Genomic DNA, 22,122 nt, shown 5'->3' on the forward strand with positions numbered 1-22,122 from the left:
TTACGTTAGCCTACCATATATGTGTATGTTTGATTCCAGTATACAGCTGTTTAGGCCGAGGACTTGAATTCGAGAAGCTACCTAGGCCAAAATTGATTACTTGAAGTGCACATACATGCAGTACAATGTACTTGCACATACATGCATACTTGACTTTACATATATGTATAACAGTACTAACCACTTCCACATGCATGCATACTCTCATGCATATGCATACAGTACATACGCATGCATGTACATATATAAATATATACCAGGGTTTCCCTATTCTGCTTAGGCGCAGCACCCAAGTTATTTTGGACCACCTAAGCAAAATTAACTGAATATCTTTTCTCAAATCTAATGATTTGAATGAATGATGAATGTACTTTTTAAGTGTTTATTTATTTACTGGCCTAGCTTTTATTATTAATAATAATAATAATAATAATAATAATAATAATAATAATAATAATACATTTTATTTTATGCTTTTCAGGACACCCAAGGTCACCTTATAAATTAGTAGTTAAAAACATGCTCATACAAATAAAATAGCGAGACATGGCAAAGACATACACAAAACACAAGGTGACATATGTGACACATGTTAAAATGCAGCCAACGTTTTAGACTCAATGGTTATTGAAAAACATTTTCTCACATAGGACCCCTAAGCCACCCATCAAATATGTGCACCTTTAGTCTTCCACAAACCGTGTGTGTGTGTGTGTGTGTGTGTGTGTGTGTGTGTGTGTGTGTGTGTGTGTGTGTGTGTGTGTGTGTGTGTGTGTGTGTGTGTGTGTCCCTCTGCCTGTTAGGTTGACACAGCTGTTGCACTGTTTTTTCAGATCCCTTCTGTCTGACTGGTGCGTTCCTGTATTGTTGTGGCGCTATCAGGAGGTTAGAAAGGAAAAATCCACAGTGCTGCGTGTGTGTGGTAGTGTGGGGCAGATGGGTAGGTCAATCAAATATGTGACTTTTACCGAGGAGACCCGTCTTCGTGTCCCGTGCAAGAAAATCAACTTTTGTGACTTTTTTTATGTTGATTACTTAACTTACATTCCTAACTTAACTTACGTAACAAACATACTTATTTTAACCCAAACCATGATCTTTTCCTGAACCTAACCAAGTAGTTTTATTTGAATTCACAATATTTAAAACTGCGACCGTGCGTTGCAGTCATGTAATTCCGATGACGGGTAACTTCGATGGAAGGCAGGGAGTCAAAAACGGAATGGGGGGGAAAAAAATGAAAAGCAGAATGGAGTAATTTCGTTAGTTTGTTTTGTTAGGTAAATTAAAGGTCCAATATGTAATACTGACAGCTAGTGTTTAAAAACGTTACTGCAGTAGAAATTCAAAATTCTGAAGAGAGTCGTCTTCCTCCCCAGACTCGAAGTTCACGGAGGTTGCTAGGCTGAGACAGCAGCATCCACAACAACGTTGCTAGACGATTGTCTCACATAGCCAGACATTACTACGCGGAGCTCTGTACCCAACTGACAGACACACTTTTTAGGCTTAGAATTACAGTAGGAACCACCAAAAACCCCACAACCTCGCCGTCCCCTCCACGCGCCAGACAGGCACACTTCCTCAGCTTAGAATCACAATAGGAACCACTTAAAATACCACTTCCTTGCCGACTGAAGACACTTCATTGGCTTAGAATTACGGCAACAATCGCTAAACACGCTGCAAACTCACAGTCCTCTCTTTCCGATTTACAGGCCCCCTCTCGTGGCTTAAAATAACTCACCATTGTTGGCTCCGGTCGCTGAACTACACTTTGTAAACAGCCATGGGCTGCTTGCCTGGTCCTCTTCTAACGTTATCAGTTAGCATGGTGGCGTTAGCCAGGACTAGCCAGGACCAGTCAAGATCACTTTACTGGCTATGTCTCAATTGTTTTTGCGAGTAACCAACTCTGGTACTCTAGCTATATAATTCAATGTGAGTACACAAATGTTGAAATGACATAAAATGCCCCTCCCTAATGGCTACGATAAATTAGCCTGAAGCTAGTGCTTACCTGTTCAGGAGGAAATAAGCCAGCTCTGCGTCCTTTTGGGCTCTAAGCTGTCTCCATCTTTCAAATACATCTCCAATATTTACCCGGGGTTGGTTACGTCTCTGGTCACACAACTGTTAGCAACTGTTTTTTTTTTTTTTTTTAGGTTGGGTAGAAATCTATCTCCGTTGATCCTGTTCGTTTGTTTGCTGCTTTCATGGCTGTACTAACATTACAGCTGTAGCACGCTGGGTTTACGTTTTCACAGGTATATCTGGCAACCCGGCCTGGCTGTCAAACTGGGCAGTTGATAACAACACACAGGCCAAGACACAAACAGAAATTCCGTCACGGAATGGAAATTTCAAAAAGAAAAAATACGGACATTAGCATTGTTGTCAGAAAAGATAGTATTTCAGCTTAACGTGTTTCCTTAATATCGATGAGGCATTGGTGTCATTTTTGGATTTATTACAGTACATATATTACATATTAGTTACATTACCATTACAGTTAGGAACGTAAGTTAGGTAGGTCAACTTCAAACAAAAAGTTGACTTCCATGCACTGGACACAAACGCAGGTTTCCTGGTTGAAAGTTATGTATTTGTTTGTTTGACCCACCTATCCACCACGACCTCCTACCCCAGGCACATACATGCATACATACTTATCTTCACACACATATACATACTAAGCATGCATTCATACTGTATATACATATATTTATATACATGAGTATGCATGTATGTGCAGCTTGGTACTGGTATATATGTATGTGTGCAAGTGAAATAATTAATTTTATCATGAGTAACCGGGTCATGATTTCTGGAAAGCAACTGAGTTTTTCAAAAGCACTTTGAGCCCCACAAGCTGAGTGCCATCTAGTTCCATTATATTGGAGAGAATCTGTACGCAGATACCTCCAACACTGGATGCTTCATTATCCGGTTGTGTTGTGTTTAAATAATTTATCCCAAAGAAATTATGTTCTTTCACTCACTTTGTGATATAGAGCAAGGATGGGGTCCGGACCCAACATGTCATTTTTGATCTGTTGTGTAAGGTGGGAATTATACTGCAAAGATATACATCAACCTCTCTGTGGATAGAGATAGAGAAGGGTATTATGGGTAGCCGTAGGTTGCAGAGCCTGGCAGAGGAGCTGAAGTGTGGCCTTGCAGGTCAAACAAGTTGATTAGTTAATTAACTTCCTGTTAGGGCTGAAATTATCCATTAATCTGCTGGTTATTTTCTTTAATTAATTGTTTGGTCTATCACAACTCAAGTGAAATTGTGAAAAATGCCAATCAACTGATTGGCATTTTTCACGGTCATCTAATAAATCCACTATTGTTTCTGCTCTACTTCCTGTCTTCCTATACCCAACTCCCTAACGGTAGAAAAGAACAAAGACAACATTGCATGTTTTCATATGTACAGTGAGAGAAGAATGCAAGAAAGCAAGAAGCTGTAGAGGCCACATGCACTGACTTTCTTGCTCTTCTGTGACCCCTTAACTTAAAGTAATACATTAACTTTAAGTCATTGGCAAAGCAATGAAGGATATCCAAACAGGGAGTGAAATGCATTGAGACACTCTCTTAATGCAGCTGAGGAAGAACTAAGTTTTTCTAAGATTTTTATGGTAAACCTGTAAAACACAAATGCAAGTATGTTGATGCCTTCCAAACAAATTGACCTGTTTAGTGGTTTAAAGACAGGACTCATTTACTGGTAAGACTCAGAACCGTCAACACTGTCTCTGATGTGGAGAAATCATGGTGAATGATGGAATTGATGTAACTTCATCGTGCAATGGAGAATGCATGTGAACCATATGTCTCCTAAACACAAAACCACTTTCAAAAAGATCATAAATGAGTTGCATATGATCGTCCTAAAAGCATCTACATTTCTGGATTATCATCAATGAGGGAAATGTTAACTCGTTATCCAAAACTGACTTTTATTCATTGTCAGACATCCATTCACTAACATCACCAACTGAGCTCTTTAAACAGTCCCTCCAGGATTTTGTGATGTCGCGATCACGCGAATTCGCACAAATTCAACCAATCACCGTTACTTTGGTGCGACTCGCAATTTTGACCAATCACTGCAACTTTTCCGCAAATGTGACCAATAACCGGAGTTTCCCGCAACTTCAACCAATCCCAGCAGTCCCACGTGCCAGACTTTACGTCAGTGTGTGACTCTGAGAGCCACTGACCAAGCGGGAGAGAGAGAACGGGTTGACCTATCAGGTTCGAAATGTCATTACAAATTGAATTGGAATTGAAAGTGCCTACCCATGTGAAGTGACTCCTTCCGAGTGAACCCAGTGAATCTGACTGCAGTAGATGTGAAAGAAATGCATGAAAGTTGTTCTAATTCAGCTGTTTAGTTCCGGTGTTGAGACAGCAAGACGAGTGCTTTGGCACCATCTACAAACTAAAAAATTAAAAATATTTATTTAAAAAAAATTTGTATATATTTTTTTTTAAAGTAAGTGATGTAGTACAACTAGCAGGAGACAATTTATAATTGAGGTAAATTTGGAGACACTACCTTATTTAATCATTAAATTAATAAATATTTTTGTTGTATCTCTTTTCGGTGTTGTAGTTTGTATACAGTCCCTAACCACTTGTCCTACCGTCTCAACACCGGAACTAAACGGAGGTATTTCATGCATTTCTTTCACACCTACTGCAGTCAGATTCACTGTGTTCACTCTGAAGGAATAACTTCACATGGTTAGACACTTGTCTACATGTTAAGAGGCTAAACGCACATTTAAAACTTGCCCTTTTTCAGTCTCCTGGGTGCAATCCGTAGCAGGAGGATAACACTGTGTAGGCAGCACCGATTGTTCTCGTTTTTCTCGCTACTGACAGCACTCCAATTTACAAACCATAGAGCTACGTGTTGGAATCGACCGGAATTCTCCTTTAACTGTCAAGTAAATCAAAGTAGTTCTGGCAAATAGCTGTTGTAGTAGCTATTGAAGTAGAGTAAACACAGAATTACTGCATCCTTTTTACTATTTGTCTGCATGTCTCTCTAGAGGCGTTTGTATTATTTAGTTTGACAATGGTGGATCATCATGAAGGCTTCCATTTGTTACACAGATTATCACTTTTCCTCATAAGGAGGCGACTGATGCGATTTATGGAAAGGATCAGAACATGGAATTGTCACCAAAAATAGACCAGATGCTTGGGGGCGTCTAAAGAAGATCACATACAGATGTTGTCTGATTTTCAGTACTCTTTCCCCGATGCACTGTATTCTGTACTGTTCATGTCCTTGGTTGGAGATCAGTCTTTTTTTTTTCTGCTTTAGAAAGGGTTACCCGTGCAACATATGGTGATATTGTTGTTATCACAGGCTTTTACACAGCCCTGCCCAAAGTGATGGCTTGGGCTTTGTAGAACGTTTAACCAGTGACATACGTGCAACATTGTAGTTACTTCTTAGTAGCTAATTGTATCACGCCAAAACACTAAACTAATATATTGAACATGGTAAACATTAAACCTTAGCTTTTGCATGTTAGCATCCTCATTGTGAGCGTGTTGCCATGCAGTCAGTCTCTCACAGAGACTTTACGGCTGTAGACTCTTTGTCTTGGTAGTTCAGGTGAGATGTCCCAGTTCATTTTGAATCTTAGTTTTATCAACCATGTATTGTTCAGTTTAATTTACTCAGCAAATGTTGCTGGTCATTCATATTTACAGCGTTACAGTGAGCATATCATCAGACTGCACAAAATAGTTTGTCTGGGTAAATGGGACAAAGGCTGAGCTAACCCTGAAAGTGTGTATTCACATTTCTCCAGATACAGGATTAAAACATCTGTTTCACTTTTGCCGGAAACAAAACGGGCATGACTGGCGGCACCCCCCCTTCCTCCTTACCCCCTCCCCCCCATCGTAATGGCTTGATCCTTTTGATTATAGTGTTGGAAGAAAAGCACAGGGCTATTTTTCATGTTCCTAAGTTTTCCCTGAGGGCACAGCGTTGGCACATGACATGTTCTTTCATGAACAGTACCGCACAAGTGGGGCTTAATAAAGACAATCAGACCATTAGAGCAGTACGTGTGTGAGACCATTTTCCAGTTCCTGAGGCTATACATTACTGCTCATTTAGAAATTGTGGCATCAGCAGTCCCACACACTTCTCGGTATGAGAGTGGAGATTGTGGATTCTCTGATTGATGCTGATGACGTTGTTATGGTTCATTGCAATTTGTAAATAGTTTGAAGCTTGTATAATTGTATGCCTGATAAATGAGAGATTTAGTTGGTAAATGTGAACGATGGCCATCTGATACCCATCTAAACATCAGATGTACATATTTCTGATTATTGATCTATTGTGGCGGAAAATCTGTAACATCAATATGGTCTTGGCTTTGACTGTTCTGAGTAAAATGGATATTTCTACCTTGTGAGGTTATTGTTTCCACATCAATACTGATGGTATTTAGCAGAATCGTCTTGTGTGTGATTACATCCCTTAGTGCTAAAACAATTTGTCACCGTTGGGCAGAAACCTTGTATCGCCACATTTTGTCATTTCAATTTTTTTTTTAAATCAATCCTATGGTGATAGGTGTAAACCGAGCACTGGGTATCTTGCTCTGCCTTTGAGAAAATGAATCTTTCCAATCTGGAATCTTCTCCTTATGAGGTCATAAGGAGCAAGGTTACCTCCCCTTTCTCTGCTTTGCCCGCCCAGAGAATTTGGCCCACCCATGAGAGAGAGAAATCATGGCTTTCAAATGAGCAAAGTGGCAGTTGGTCAAGGCCACACCCCCTGAAAGAGACTTCAGATATAGTATTAGGGGACCACTAAGGTCTATATAAAAGTATCCAAAGAGCAACATGTCATGGGACCTTTTTAATTGACATGAAAATCCAAATAACAAATCGAGTGCCTTGTAGATTGTGCTCGCTAAATGAGCATGTCACATAACCGTCACGCTTTTCACACAAATGAAGCGTATCATTGGTTCAGGCAGACCACTGAAGTCGCTTTTGCATTACCTTATTGATTCAGCTGCTTTATTCACCATACGTGGCTCATCCACCCGCTGTGTGGCTTTCAGCGAAGTAATAATACTAATCATACCTACCTTCATACTTTCATGCCAATGGCATTTGCAGCTGCATCTCATCCACCTCAGTCCCATCATTTCTTCTCAGCCCACAGCGAGTTTTAGAGACAGAGTAGAAATGGCGTGTTTACTGGCATTTTGAAGAATCTGTTCCTTTTTCTAATATAAAATCCTAAAATAGAAAGCCAAGATGAATTTGCCATTAATGGAATAAGCATTAATAAGAGTTTTTCATCAGCTTGTCTGTTGGTATAATAGATGATTTCACTTTGCAGCTTGATGCAGCTTTGGGAAATCACTGCAAATTAGGATGTGTTCTAACTAACTAATTATAAGACAGGGCAGTGATTCCTGTTGAAAATGTTCTCTTTTCTTCTGCACATTTGTTAAAAAGAAAATACAGTCATTACAGGCTTAAATTGGTTGTCCTTATTTTTACGACGAATGCAAGATCAAAAATATCATTCATATGATCATGTATACCATTGCAATTGATGGGATTTAACCAAGCATCGCCCCCAACTTGCATGTGATGCTCAGAGCTATATGTCGTTTTGTTGCTCTGATTGGTTGTCTATTCAATTGGGTCCAGGGGCATTTTGGTCTGTGCTGTTGATAACTCCCCCCCCCTTGGAAATCAAAAATGAACTGAGAGGACTAAGAAGCATTTGCGAATGAGTCTGGCAAGTACAACTACTTGAGAGGTAAACTAAGCTTGGTGGAGTGCTCCTTTAACACTAGCATCAGCAGGAATGGTTGGCATATGTTGTCCTCAAAATCGAATCGCCCCATGATTAAGCAGAAGTATGTTTCCGTTTAGAAAACAACATTAACAGCAAATTGTGAGATTAAAATCTGAAATTGGACTGGGCGATGTTCTGTTCATCATCTGGGTTCCTTGTGGACTGAGATAAACAAAGGGGTTTCTCATTAACTTGCTCTTGTGACTCTGAGCCTCTTTTCAAAACCAAAAAAACGGTCTTGTTTACCTGATTAGCAGACGTTTTGACCTCACATTCCTTACGGCTGTCTAACTAAAGGTTAAAAGTGCAAACCATTATTCAAATCCTTTCTTCTCTCTAAGTGGTTCTCGTCCATATATCTTTGAGGATTCCTGAAAGGCTGATGTGATTGGAATTTTTAGTGCGACACCAGATATGTTCCCCTAGTGCCATTCCTCGGGGCAGCAGAGCGTGACTATATGCTGCTCTTTGTAGACCAGTGATTTCTCTGGCACTGCTGTAAATTAAGTGTTAAGAGCAAACGGGTCTCTTAAGAGCTGACGGACATTGGTTCATTAATGAAAGTGCTCGAGAGATCTACTTAAGCAGTCCAAATATCTTGTATGCCCTTTGCAAAATCCCAGAGATTCATGTTTAAGTGCTGCTATTGTAATCTTCAGGCTTCCTGCTGCCCATGTAGATCACTCTAACATGTCAAATGGATATTTCCACTCGCATGTTACTAAAATGCACCTTTTCTGTTAGCCTCTTTAGTCTCTGCACTTCCTCTCACATAATGGCATTGACATGTAAGCTAGGAATGATCTCAGTCAGTTCCCAGGTTAAAGTGTGATCAGTATATAACAATACTTTCTCCAGATATGATGAAGAGCTGTATTTATAATCCTCAGGAGGAGTTGTTAAAGCGCAGAGTTCCTCAACAGAACCCACCTGTGGACAGGACATGACCAAAGGCACTTTACCTGCTCCCATGAAGTAAAAAATAAAAGACTCTCTTATAACTTGCTTCTAATGATGTGAAAAACGCCTGTGGGTGAGCAGTACATTAATGTTTGGCACTATAGGGCACCAAAGGAAAAAAAGTCTAAATAGGCTGGAATTTGTAGCAGCCCTGTGCAGCTTTTAAAGGCAATGGCCCCGTCAGTGGTTTTCCGCTTTTCAGGAATGCCATCAGTGGTCTGTTCACAGCATGTTAAGGTTGTTCCTAAGAAGAATGATTTGGTTTAGTTGCAGCAGATGGTTGCCGTCTGGGTTCCCCAATTTTGAAACGGTGCAGATCAAACACAGAGAGCCAGAAGTACGTGGACACCCGCCTTTACTCATTGTTGAACATGCCATTTTAAAACCATGGGCATTGATCTAGAACAGCCTCCACTCTTCTGGAAAGGCTTTCCACCAGATTTTGGAACATGGCTGCAGGGATTTGCTTCCAGTCAGACACAAGAGCATTAGTGAGGTCCAGCACTGATGTTGGGTGATCAGGCCTGGTCCAGTTCATCCCAAATATGCCAGATGAGGTTAAGTGTCAGGACTCTGTGCAAGCAAACCCTTTTTCTTTATGAATCTGGCTTTTTGTAAAGAGGCATTGTCATGTTGAAACAGGAAAGCGTCTTCCCCAAACTGCTACCTTAATATCATTGCAGGCTGTAGCATTGAAATTCCCCTTCATTAGGGCCTATCCTGGCCAATGCATCGAAAAGTTACAGAAACCATTCATTTGGACTCTTATGATGCTGCTATAACATGAATTAGATAGATGAAAGATGAAGTTCTGTTTCTTAACTCCCTCTCTGTCTGTAATGAAAACTCTTTTGAATCACTTTGATGTCTCACTACATATTTGCATGCACTGGGTTCTTCTTATACAAGCACATAATACACCGTGCTCTCTAATATTGTAGGACAAAATGATCTGTGCTTGTTTGAGATGATGTTTAACGTCTGCATGATGTTTATATGTAAAAAAGCTTTTTGAGAGCGCCTGGGTATTTCTCCTGGTAGAGCGTGCACCCATATACAGCCTAAGCTGTCCTATCAAATAAAGGTCTAAAAAGCCAAAAAGAATCACCAAAAAAATAAAATAAATAAAAGCTTTTTTTTATAACTTAAACTGTGTTTTTTTTTTTTTTTATCCCTACAGATGAGGTGAACATTCTGCAGGAGCTTTCTCTTCAGATGTCAAACAGCAGTAACGCCTCATTGACTGTGGACGACAGCAGGTGTCCAGTCCTACAAGTGGGACAGTACTCCACCTTGGCTCTCTCTCTTCAACATCTCCTCACTGACGGGTACGCTTTCATCCACATCTCCGTATGTTACAGTAACTATTAATAATGCCTTACTAATGTATGTAAAGGTTTTGGTCAGTTAGTCAGTTAAACATTTTCATTGTGGGATATCTTACTGGTGGTATCCTTTTTTATGTTTTGAGTAGTCTTGCATTGCCAGACCTTCCTCCACAGTGCTGCGGAGGAGGGTCTGGCAAGTCCACACAGCATTCCGGGATGGTAGAAAAACGTGCTGTGGTTTATTGACATTTCCTTAAACCAATCACAGTCATCTTGCACCATACGGAGCAACGGCGACGCAGCAAGAGCCTCGGGAAGGAACTTGTTTTGGTGGAACGTGTGTACGTTCAAAGTTTTTTTTAGTCGTGCAACAGAAAACTCAGATTGGACAGATAGTCTAGCTAGCTGTCTGGATTTACCCTGCAGAGATCTCAGGAGCAGTTAACCACAGTCCTCAGAAATCCACCGGAGGTTAAAATGCCAACACAAGAAAGCCCAAGGCAACGGATATCCGGCCTACATTAGTGAAATACAGCGGAATTTTCCGGAAGATGGATGGATGGATGGATGGATGGATGGATAGATAGATAGATAGATAGATAGATAGTTACTTACTTACTTACTTACTTACTTACTTACTTACTTACTTACTAGGGGTGTGACGAGACGCTTACTCCACGAGACGAGACACATCAGGAGATTGTGTTCACGAGAACGAGACGAGATTTCTCGTCGAGGTGAAAAGTTGTCTCCTGAGGCGATGTGAGCATGATGGAGTGTGGAATTACTATTGAAGATCCCCCTGCCACTTTTAAATCATTTGTGTGGCAACATTTTGGTTTTCCCGCGGAAATAATAAACAGCGAAAGAGTGACAGACAAGACGAACACAATATGTAAACCGCGGCTAACACGAGCACTATGCAAAAACACTTACAGCACCACCACAGCTCTCTACTAACTACTGCACCCGCGACATTTTTTTCTTACAATGTTTACATATTGCGTTCGTCTTGTCTGTCACTCTTTCGCCGTTTATTATTTCTGCAGGAAAACCAAAATGTTGCCACACAAATGATTTAAAAGTGGCAGGGGGATCTTCAATAGTAATTTCACGCTCCATCATGCTGAAATCACATCGCCTCACAAGACAACTTTTCACCTCGACGAGAAATCTCGTCACGTTTTAATCTCGCGAGATCTCGTACAACGAGATCTCGTCGCACCCCTATTACCTACTTACTGACTGACTGACTGACTGACTTACTTACTTACTTACTTACTTACTTACTTACTTACTTTATTCATTCATCTCGAGGGAAATTGCCGGAAGTGGAACATTATGGATATAGACTATGTTTTGAGTATCAATTGTATGGCTACATGGTGTTTGTCTGTTTGTGTTTAGGTTTGCCGATGAGTTCAGTTTACTGGTGCAGCTGCGAAGTCCTCAGAGAGATGAACGCAGTGTCTTCACCATACTCAGCCCCGACAGCCACGTTATGGTGCAGCTGCGTATCAGTGCTCATGCCATCATCTTCATAGGAACACAGCAGCGACACTACGAGTGAGCCCACTTTTTGTTTCCTTTCCCTTTTTTAGAGCCAAATTAATAAAAAAATCAAGTGCAAGTTAAGTATGTATTGAGTGTTGAGCAGATTCAAGAAACCTTTCTTCATGGGTAGTTGGCTAAAATTGTTAAAAATCTAATAGTGAGGCGAACAAGTTCATGCTTTTGACTTATAATGCATTACCCATTATCCATTAAATCAAAAGGTGATTACTACAGCCAGCTCAGGTAATTGAGGCCCACTCATACCCATTCCTGCTTCTTGGCTGAAGTGTATGGAAATGTCTCTGCAAGATGGAGGAGAGCCCTGTGGAAGTGTATTTGTTTGCAGCATGTGTGTTTTGTTTGACTGTAATTTGTGTTTGGCTGTGTCTTTGATGAAATGATTTATAGGTGTCTCTTGGCAGGTTTCTTGTCTTCATGAACCAGAGACCTCAAAGCAATTCATCACTGCAAGACAGCAAGCAGAACTGGGCCAAAAGATAGACACATAGATACTATTGTTACCTTTTAATGTTGGCATTTTTTTATCAGCATGTCTGCTGGTGGCTACCACCTACAATGTCTGGTGGGGTCTAGAGCCCAGCTTGAATATGTGAGGACAGTAGTGGGTCTTCTAGACATTAAAGATTAATATTTCGTATTTTAAGGGGAACTCGATTTTACACATCAAAGTCTGTTTTACAAGTCTTGGGGAGTTTTACTGCATACGTAAGGGGGGGGAAAAAATCCATAAAGCCTTCTGTGGCTCCAGAGGAAGCTGTGCAAAGTCTGATAAATGAAAAACAATAAAAGAAATCTGATAAGCAATGACCTGAATTTTACAATTTTGAAAATGGGGGGAATCTGGGAAGAAATCTTCCTTCTTACTCTTTTAGTTAGAAAAAAAGTGAGCTTACCAGAACTCTGTAGCCCGCTCCTCATCTCTGCTACAGGCTAGAGGCTTGAGGCTGTAATTTAGTTTTATTGAAACCTTGTTTCCTATTTTAATCAAAAAACACACTGTACACTACCTGCCCAGCACCAAATAGCAGACACTTTTAGCAATTAGCTTGTGAAGAGAGTTGAACATTTAGAGGCCATTCCAAAACAGAGCTAAAAGGAAAGTAGTTGTTAATATTATTTTGTGGACACAAACACAACTCCAATGGGATGATAACGTTGCTCTGTGCCTGTTGTTAATTGTAAGTAGGTAGCATAACTTTATAAAGCAGTAATATGTCAGAGGTTTGTGTGGTTGTCAGCTTGTTGTGGAATTCTTCTGCACCCTAACTTAACAAGCTATAATGTTGTAAAAGAGTTTGTGCCTTTTTTAATACTTCTGTTACGTAATTTCTATCAAGGCATGCTAAAGTGATAGATCAGCAATGTTTGCATACATAGATTTATTTCTGCCAGCCCTTGAGCTGTCATGGACGTAGCATTAAAAGTTTAGTTTAGACAGTCTCTTTGACCTACAGCCCGAACCTTGCTATTCAGTAAAAGAACATTTTCATAAGTTAAGAGAAATAAAAAAGGTTATAACTTTCACTGACATCTGTATTCCAGCAGTCAGAGGGCCCAAGTCAGATTTAAACGTATCTTCTAGATTAATCCATGCAGACCCTTATCTCAACACACACAAACCAAAGATGTGATTACATAAGGACCCATATGTCTGTCAGGTTCCCAGTCAGCGGTCTGTCTGACGGAAAGTGGCACCATCTGGCCGTCAGTGTGTCTGCCAAGCGGCTGGCGCTGTATGTGGACTGCTCTCTGCTGGAGAGTGTGGACTGGGTGTACCACGGCATGGGGATCGGCGGCAATGGGCTGCTCATGGTTGGAGGCATCATCGAGGGCTTTGAGACTCCATTTGAAGTAAGTGGCTTCTATCCAGTTGTATCTGTATTTCCAGCTCAGCGACTTTCTTTTGCTTTTCTTTTCCCAGTGATCATAAAAGAACCATTAAGACACAAAAGCAACCTTACATCATCTATAGTTAGTCTTGCCCTTTCTTTCTAAACATTTACAAGATGCCCAGAAGTTGCATTCATTACGTTTTTTTTCTACAGGTCAATCTCTTCAAATTTTTGAATGTCGTTCAATTTTGTATACGTGTGTGCAATAATACCTATTATATGACCAGATTGTTGTGCAATAGCCAAGTGATATTTAAAACAACTGGTGCCTTGTAATAAGCCACATGTGTATAGTATAGTCTAGTTCCTTTGAATTTAGTCCGAAAGGACATGCTCATCCTTGCGGAGTAGAGAACACACAAGTAGATATTCCAGCCCCATGGCTCTGTCCCACCCCATTCCCTTTTCATCACAGACACAGTGACATGTAGCCCTTAATACTTAGAAACTGTGTGTTTGTTTTTATAAAGTATGCGTAGAAATCCCTGTAACCTGCTCAAACCACAACCTCAATTACCTCCCAAGCACCAGTGTGACATCAAATTACAGAGGGTGATGAGTGTTTGGACAGAGGATGAGTTCAGCAACCTCAACCCCCTCCTTTTTCTTCAGGCAACATGAAGACATCTCACTTCACTTAACTTTATCGTTAAACAAAGCTGAATGTCTTTGGACTAGGGGAGGAAACCCATGAGGAGAACAATTCATGTGAACTTCACATTTTTGCTGTATACTAGTAACCAAGCAATGGGCCCTTCCCAAACAGGCATGCGCTCCAAACGGACACTGCACTAGTTAAAAAAACACAAATTTGGACTTGCTACGTGAAACCTATCAACATTACTGTTGTCCGGTACAGTAGTTCATTTTAAGTGCTGAATAATATATAAAGCCTGCAATGCATTCATTTGTATGGTCCTTTTTAAGTTTTCATCTCAAGGGAAAAACTGAACCTCTTCCATTAAAGGCTGATTTTGAAGGCCCATAATGCACCTGGCTTCGCATGTTGTGGACATGCTGTCCCAGTTACAACCTGCTCTCATGTAGCCTGAGGACCACAGCAGGCAGTGTGGCTGTATCACAATGGGGGTGCATCTGGATTTGTTCTTAGCACCAGATAAAATGGATTCTCCATTGCCTGGTTTCCCCCGGTGACAGCTTATTACTGAGCTCCAAGGACTGAGCACTTCCACACTCACAGGTGGTGACAGTCTTGTCTCTGGACAATCTTTTGTGTTTGGCAACGCTAAACCATACATTACTCTTACTCCACTGCAGCACGACTGGGACACATTCTGCTTTATTTTAATGGATTTATTTTAAGATCAAAGTAGGATATGAACATGAATATGATTGGCATAGTTAAAAACAGGTTGTATGTGCATCTGTGTTTGGTTTTAGACAAAGTCTGTTACATAAAATAATCACTGGCCGCTTAAATTAGCAGAAATGATTTCCTACATGAAATTATGCAACAGATGTTTGTGTTTAGCAGACGTGTAATGTTTGCTAAACACAAACATCTGGTTTGGTTTTCTGCAGACAACATGAAACTTAATTGTTCTATATACCTCAGTTACTGCTTTAAATAAAAACACTTAAACACTTTTAAAATGGAGTTCCTTGAAAAATGAATGTTTCTTTCCACTTTTCTCTGGGTTTGATTTAAGGATGTAAAATCAAAAAGTTTGTTAAAATGAGTTTTAAGTTTTCCCCAATGAGTTTTATTTGTGCACATAAACTGTGTGATATGAATGTGGCAAAATAAAAAATTTGCATTTTAATATTACAGATATAATTTATTTTAAATCCATGTTTTCACAAAGAAATTTGAACTACACGCACGCACACACGCACACACACATACAGACACAGACGCTCTTAACCACCATCATATTATAAACAGCCTGAGGACAAAGGCTTTTATGTCTGCTGATGCTTTTTTTGTCATGTTTGGCCTGATGTCAGAGGCGCTGGTAAAGTAAAAGAACCCTGGGAACTGCAGTGAAATACATGACCTTCAGTAACCTGTGGGTGTGTGTGTATGTGTGAGATTGTCCTTCCATTCTGTGTTTATATTCTGTGCATGCATTGAAAGTTATACAGTACAGTACATATACAGAACATGTATGAATATGTGAAGATACTGACGTACCAGACTGCTTTCTCTCTAAAGGATCATTCTGATTTAGTGTATAAACATTTAAAAAAGGTCAAAAGAATTTAGAACTGCAATTGCAACAGTTTGGTCTGGAAAACGTCTATAGTGGAAAATGTCCATCACAAGTTCCCAAAGCCCGAGGTGACGTCTTCAAATTGCTTGTTTCGTCTGACCACTGGTCCATAACCCAAAGATATTCAGTTTACCATCATAGACAACTATGAAAACAAGCAGAGATTGCCATTTGATAGGCTGAAAGAAGAGTTAATATACTAACTATACTGTAGGCATTTTTGTGTGAACACAAATCACTAAATGTAGTCGCAAGAAGCAAATCTCAGGTTCAAACCCTTTCCTGCCTTCTCAAGGCACTTCTACTTATTACAGGTACCTTTCACTCGCATACATACTTTGAGATCAGACTGCAGGGCCTGAGATCAAACCGCCAACCATCTGATTGTTAGGCAAATGCTCTACTGCCTGAACTACAGCAGGCTTAGGATTGCTGTGGCAGAACTGGAGTTATAGGCAATTCCCTGCTAGCACCGCCCTTTAGGAAGTTGTTGATGTTTTATGATGAATCTTGTTCATTTATAGTAGAACTGTGTATCTCAGCCCCGCAAGGCCGTATACCAATTTTGGTCTTGATAGAATCAAAATTGACAAAGTTCTATTCATTTAACTGTTTTTCACATTATACAAATAAGCAAAATACCATCATGGCGGACTGTTCATGGTCCAAGAGGCTTTTTTTCTAGAGCACATTGAGCTGGACTTGTGTGAGGAATATCATGTCAATTGGACTTACTGTGTGAGGGGTGTGTCCTTTCAAAGTTTTGGCCTAAGTTATAGCGCACCCATCAGGCCGAAAGGCATTATATTTTTTGGGGAGCATGAGCACATCACCATCAGTTATGGTGACAATCTTCATTTCTCTAGCGTGTTCCAGCCCAAAGTAACTTAATAAAAGGCATAATTTAGCATAAAATGCTAAATAGGCCACGCCCACATGCACCAATGAATATGACACTTTAAATCCTGATTATTATAGTGCGTTCCATTTGTACTCGGACCTCGGATTTTCCGAGGTCAAAGTCGGAAAAGCCCCCTGACCTCAGATTTCCGAGCTCGGAACCTGGGCAACCTATAGAAATAGCTATTTCTTTTTACTTTTGCGTGGCCCCGTCGACTAGCGTTATAAGCTAATTAGTGGTTTGCCTTAATACTGGTCACATTCGATTAGCATGAAAACAAATCACAGAGAACGGTCGACTCAGTACCCATGTGTTGTTAACCCCCAGGTTCATTTTGTGCCGGAATTGTCCTTTTAACTGCAAACTGTTAAATTAAGCAGTGCTGGTCAAAAATGAATCGGTTGAATCAATCAATTATTTTACTACATTGCTTATTTCTGTTTTCAAATGTTTTCAGAAACATATTTTTTGTGTATTGTTTAGTTGAATCAAGCCATAATGAAGCACCGCCCACCGGCCTACTGGCCGAAGCAAACTTTTTCAATTTACAGCTAAACCGTACACTGAAATATTTCTCTGAAAACACTTAAGGTGAGAAAAAGGCAATGCAGTAACAGAATATTGATGAATATTTGATCAGCACTGCCTAGTTTGACCGTTTGACCGCAGTTCACGAGCAGTCATTGACACTGCGATGTAGACTCCTCGGCTCTGATTGGTTGTTTTCAATAGGCCATTAAAAACACCAGGAGGAGGCAAAGGAACATGATTTTTTTTCACAGATGATCTGATTAATGTAGTACTGTCAGGATATAGGTACAGTTTGAGCAAATATGACAGTTATTTTTAGAAAAGTTTCCAACTGTAACTTTAACCTAAATGTATTTTCTTAGTTATGTTATTGAAATCACCAAAACCATGCTTACTTTATTAGTACTGTCATTTCCCAAAACTGGGATATAAGTAAGTTAACTGAGCTGTTGTAATCTGATGTAGAGCCACATTTCCAAGGTGTTCTGTATGTCAAGATTTTCAGGTCTCACTGGTGTAGTTTCCTGTAATCTCCGAAATGTAACTGTACATCAAGCATTAAGAGACATTTACATACAGTATATATTTTTTTTATATCTACATGAAGGTCACTTGGGTCTTCACGCTGTGCTTCTGACCCCTCACATTGTGTTTCATGTTTCCGTCTCTGCAGGGTCATCTCCGACAGCTGAGCTTCCTGATGGGCGACCCAGAAGCAGCCCAGCAACACTGTAGCCGCCACCCGCCCCGCTGTGGTGAGAGCGCCCCCAAGTCTCCTCGCTCCCCACGCACCAACAACGCCAGGGAGGTGAGGAAAGAGGAATGGAAAAGAAAAATAAAGAGATCAGGAAAAATCATGTCATTTTCACAAGTGAAATGAACTCTTAGTGTGGCTTTTGACTTATGTAAACAGCTCGGCTCTGACATGTCACCGAGGTGTTTGAGGGGAAGTCAGATGCCCTTTGAAGCCCACAGCCCAGACATTCAGACTCCTGCAGTTAATACTTTTGACAGCAGAACCTGTTATATACTACGAAGCATGATAAAGATCATCGGAGGATTTAAAGTAAGAGGCACTGACTCCTGTGATCTTGATCCAGTCTGGTGACTTTAACAACTCTGGGTGTTTGGTTGATCATCGGTTTAGCTCTGAGCAGTCTTTTTTTATTTTATTTTTTTATATATATATATATAAAAAAATAAAATGGTCCCCTCTGTTCCCACACAGAATATACTGCTGTCCTCAAATGACCTGGAGGACCTGCTGGGGAATCTCAAGGACGAGTCATTGTTGAGTTTTGTCAGAACTGTGAGTAGGAAATGTTGGTGCCTGCAGTGCTCTGTAAATCTGTGCTGAAAATTGCCTGTTCATTGAGGTGTTAAAAACAAACAGAAAAAACATGCGGTTGCCTGGTTTCACAGCTGTGCCCCGGAGTTCTAGTTGAAGAGTGTGGGCAGCTGACCAGTTGTCATGGTGATCAGTTCCAGCTGTGGACAGGCAGGCAGCTACAGTCGTTTATACCAACTGCTTGTCTGGTTTCACTGGCTTCTATTTTGTTTTAATCAGACTCTGTCTGTAAAACCACCAGTCCAGTGTCTGTCATTAATTAGTGCTGCGGTGCAGAGCTTTGGGCGTCAGAGGCACCAACCAGCCGTCCCACCTCTTGTCCTTAGCTGACTGGTCAACTGTGTGTGTGTGTGTGTGTGTGTGTGTGTGTGTGTGTGCGTGTGCGTGCCTGACCTGTCCTCTGGTCCATCAGTCTTTGTCTGTTCACTGGTCTTGTTGTGGCCTGCAAAATGGCTCATCTCAGTGCTGAAGCTCTGTTTTGATTAATTGTAGCGAGGGCACATTTCTTATGGTTTTTATAAATAGAAAACAATCAGCCAATGTATTGATGTTGTTTTTTGTTACGGTATTTTAACTCAACCACTGTGTAATTGTACGTTTTGGTTGAATTATTTATGGCGTATGATCAGCAGTTTCTGTATTTTCTCCCTATTTCTTCCCTTCATGTTTGAGAAGTTTTTCTGAGCTTTAATCTCTGCAAGAAAACCTAATGTAATCTATGGAGATCATCATTTTCCCATGTATTTTTTTTCTTCTTTCTTTTAGGGGCATGTGGGACCAAAACAACTTGGTAAAAACCTTTTCAAACTTAAGTAATCAAATAGCTTCTCGACAGACAATTGGCAACGATTTTGATAATTAAAAAAATCATTCTAGTCATTTTTAATTCAAAAATGTCAAATATTTGTTGGTTCCCGCTTCTTAAATGTGAAGAATATATGCTTTTCTTTGACATGTATGTCAGTTAATAGAACGACTGTTGCTTGGACAAGACAAGTAGTGTGAAATGAACTAGAACTAAGAAGAAATCTGCATGGTTATTGATTAATCAAAGCTTGTGTATATTTATTGTAGAGAACAAAAATAATTACAGCCCTTTATTGTACACCTGACATGAAGATCTGTTCAGATTTATGCTTCTGCCGAGGCTCCATGCAGAGCTTTTGCCGTAGCCTACTTAAGTGGCCTGAAGTTTATACTTGTGCGTTAGTGTGTGCGTTGATCTCTTTAAGGGAATAGCAGGGCCGGCATGTGTGTGTGCGTGGTGAGTGTGGTAGAGCGAGTGAGAGAACCGCCTCTAGAGGCATAGTAAGAGAAACAAAGTGTCTCCCCTGTGTTTTCTGACCATGGTGGGAAATCTGTAGCAGGAAAGGTTTGAAGCAATTTCTACCCGATCTTTTTATTATTTTTTTTTTTTTGTATTGTCGATCATCCTTCCCAATAGCCTGACAAGCCAGACCCAACATCTTGATGTGGGTACTCACCATTGACGGAGCTCAATCCGAGGGGCGGGATAAACCGTTGTCTTTCAAATTCCCTCTGCACGCAATAGGATAACGCTACAACCAGGCAGAGCAACAAAGAAGGTCGCGGAGCTAGTTGATAGATTAAACTTTTGCCGTATCCGGTCGGCAAAACTCAGAAAAACATCTTCCTTTTTTAAGAATGATTTCAGTGCCGTTCTTTGTTTTTTTTCTCAAAGAAAAGCTTAACTCCAAGTCTTCCAGAAGACCGCTGTTCCCAGCAGCAGCAGCAGCCATAAGCCCGCCCACCGACTCTATACACAATGTGATTGGCCTGACCAGAGTTTGGTTTTTCCAGCTCGCAAGCCAACGAAGAGTGCCTAGACCCCCCTGGCTGCAAATTAAATTTGCTGCCGCTAGGGTGCGTCTAGATTTCTAGGCTACCTTCCCAATTGTTGCAATAATGGGTGTAACTACAAAGTCCACATAAAGCTGGCCAGACACTTAATGGATTAAACCACTTAACTGGTCGACCAGATAACTCTAGAATCAGGCCAGAATGGCTGTAGTTTGACGTTCAGTTTGAGGGGAGCCCAAATTGCTGTCTGAAAAGGAAATACATCACATTAAGGAAGTAATGATAATGTTTCATTCAATGTTTAAAGCTTGTGTTAATAATGTTTATTTTTAAGTGATTAGTACATCAAAATCTACAATAAGCTGGCTTTATTATGACTACACACACTGAAGTTTAATCGTTCAGATCAAACAAAATACAGTTCCTGAAATACATAAAGTTGTTTACACTGGCACTTAAAGAATAAACCGTGTTCTGGAATATTCACATCTTTGAAATGGAAACAAAGCAAAGACCGTTCGCTTGGAAATGAAAGAAGGCAAAGCTGGTTTGAATTTACATGTTTTATGTCTATGCAAAACGCCTTTAATATTGAGCATGGATCTGTTTTTTTTCATATTACAGTAGTGTATTGAATGTAGAACACAACCAGCATGCCATGCCTGGCCAACTCCAGGCACAGAGTTTCTCCATCAGGATGGCATTGGGATGCCATTGGGATTATGTAGACTGCAAAGGCCTGTCCTGCTGTTTTGAGTTGTAGAGAATGTTTGCAGGAACAAGCTGCACCAGATCTGTCTTAATAGTTACTAAAATCTCCTTCAGCTGGCTGCATCTCCTTCTCATTATCTGTCTTTCTCTGTTCATCTGTTTTTATTGGTCTGTTTCATTGTGTTTGCATCTGTCTCTTCTGGCTTCATGTCTGTCTCTCTCTTTGCATCTCCTTGTCTTTATGTTTCTGTGTCTTTGTCTCTGTCTGTTCAACCAACTGTTTCCCCCTGCCTCCTTTGTGCCTGTCTTTATGCTAAGCTAAGCTAACCAGCTGCTGGCTCCAGCTACATACTGTATTCACTGTACAGTTGTATGAATCATCTTGTATCAAATTATTAAATGCATATTCTAAAAAGGCAAACTAATCCTCTAACCAAGTAAAAAAAATTATTGTTTGAGCCTTTTTATATCATAGTAAATTGAATATATGTGGGTTTTAGACTGCTGGTTAGACAAAACAAGCAATACGAAGAGATTTACCTTTTTCTTTTTCACTTTTTTTCTTTCTATTTTATAGACTAAATGGCCAATTTATTAGTGTAAAAAAAAAAAAAACGTCAACAGGTTAAAATAAGTGTTCATTGCAGCTTAGGAAATGGTGAATGAGTGTATGAGGGAGTGATTTTTGGACACCGCAGCCTGTTTCTCATTACATCCACCCAGACCAGACCTGTGGAGGTACAGCCATCCTGTCTCTGGCTCTCCTCAGAATCTGCACATTTGAAAGAAAAAAGAAATTAAACAAGGCTCCTACATTAGCAAGATCTATTTCTCATTCGCTAAGGTCTGCTGCTGTCGTCTTTGAAGCGTAACATTTCTGACTGCGGGGCCACGTTGTTGGGGTTTCCTGACTTTGATGCATGTGCTGTCTGGGGCCACCGGCTCCCTTGA

At 40.3% G+C, this 22,122-nt stretch overlaps 1 protein-coding gene across 2 annotated transcripts in view; it reads left to right on the forward strand.

Moving 5' to 3' along the window:
• LOC114570760 (collagen alpha-1(I) chain) overlaps positions 1 to 22,122 on the forward strand; it is a 143,812-nt gene that overhangs the window by 24,880 nt on the left and 96,810 nt on the right. The window contains exons 2-7 of one of the 2 annotated variants that reach the window (XM_028601288.1): positions 10,011 to 10,158; positions 11,566 to 11,724; positions 13,392 to 13,584; positions 17,965 to 18,099; positions 18,205 to 18,357; positions 18,520 to 18,600. In XM_028601288.1, the coding sequence (XP_028457089.1) occupies positions 10,011 to 10,158; positions 11,566 to 11,724; positions 13,392 to 13,584; positions 17,965 to 18,099; positions 18,205 to 18,357; positions 18,520 to 18,600 (869 nt within the window). The remainder of the gene's footprint in view (positions 1 to 10,010; positions 10,159 to 11,565; positions 11,725 to 13,391; positions 13,585 to 17,964; positions 18,100 to 18,204; positions 18,358 to 18,519; positions 18,601 to 22,122) is intronic. The other variant, XM_028601289.1, reaches the window with a different exon arrangement.

This window comes from Perca flavescens, chromosome 16, assembly GCF_004354835.1.
Source record: "Perca flavescens isolate YP-PL-M2 chromosome 16, PFLA_1.0, whole genome shotgun sequence".
Classification (NCBI taxonomy): domain Eukaryota; kingdom Metazoa; phylum Chordata; class Actinopteri; order Perciformes; family Percidae; genus Perca; species Perca flavescens.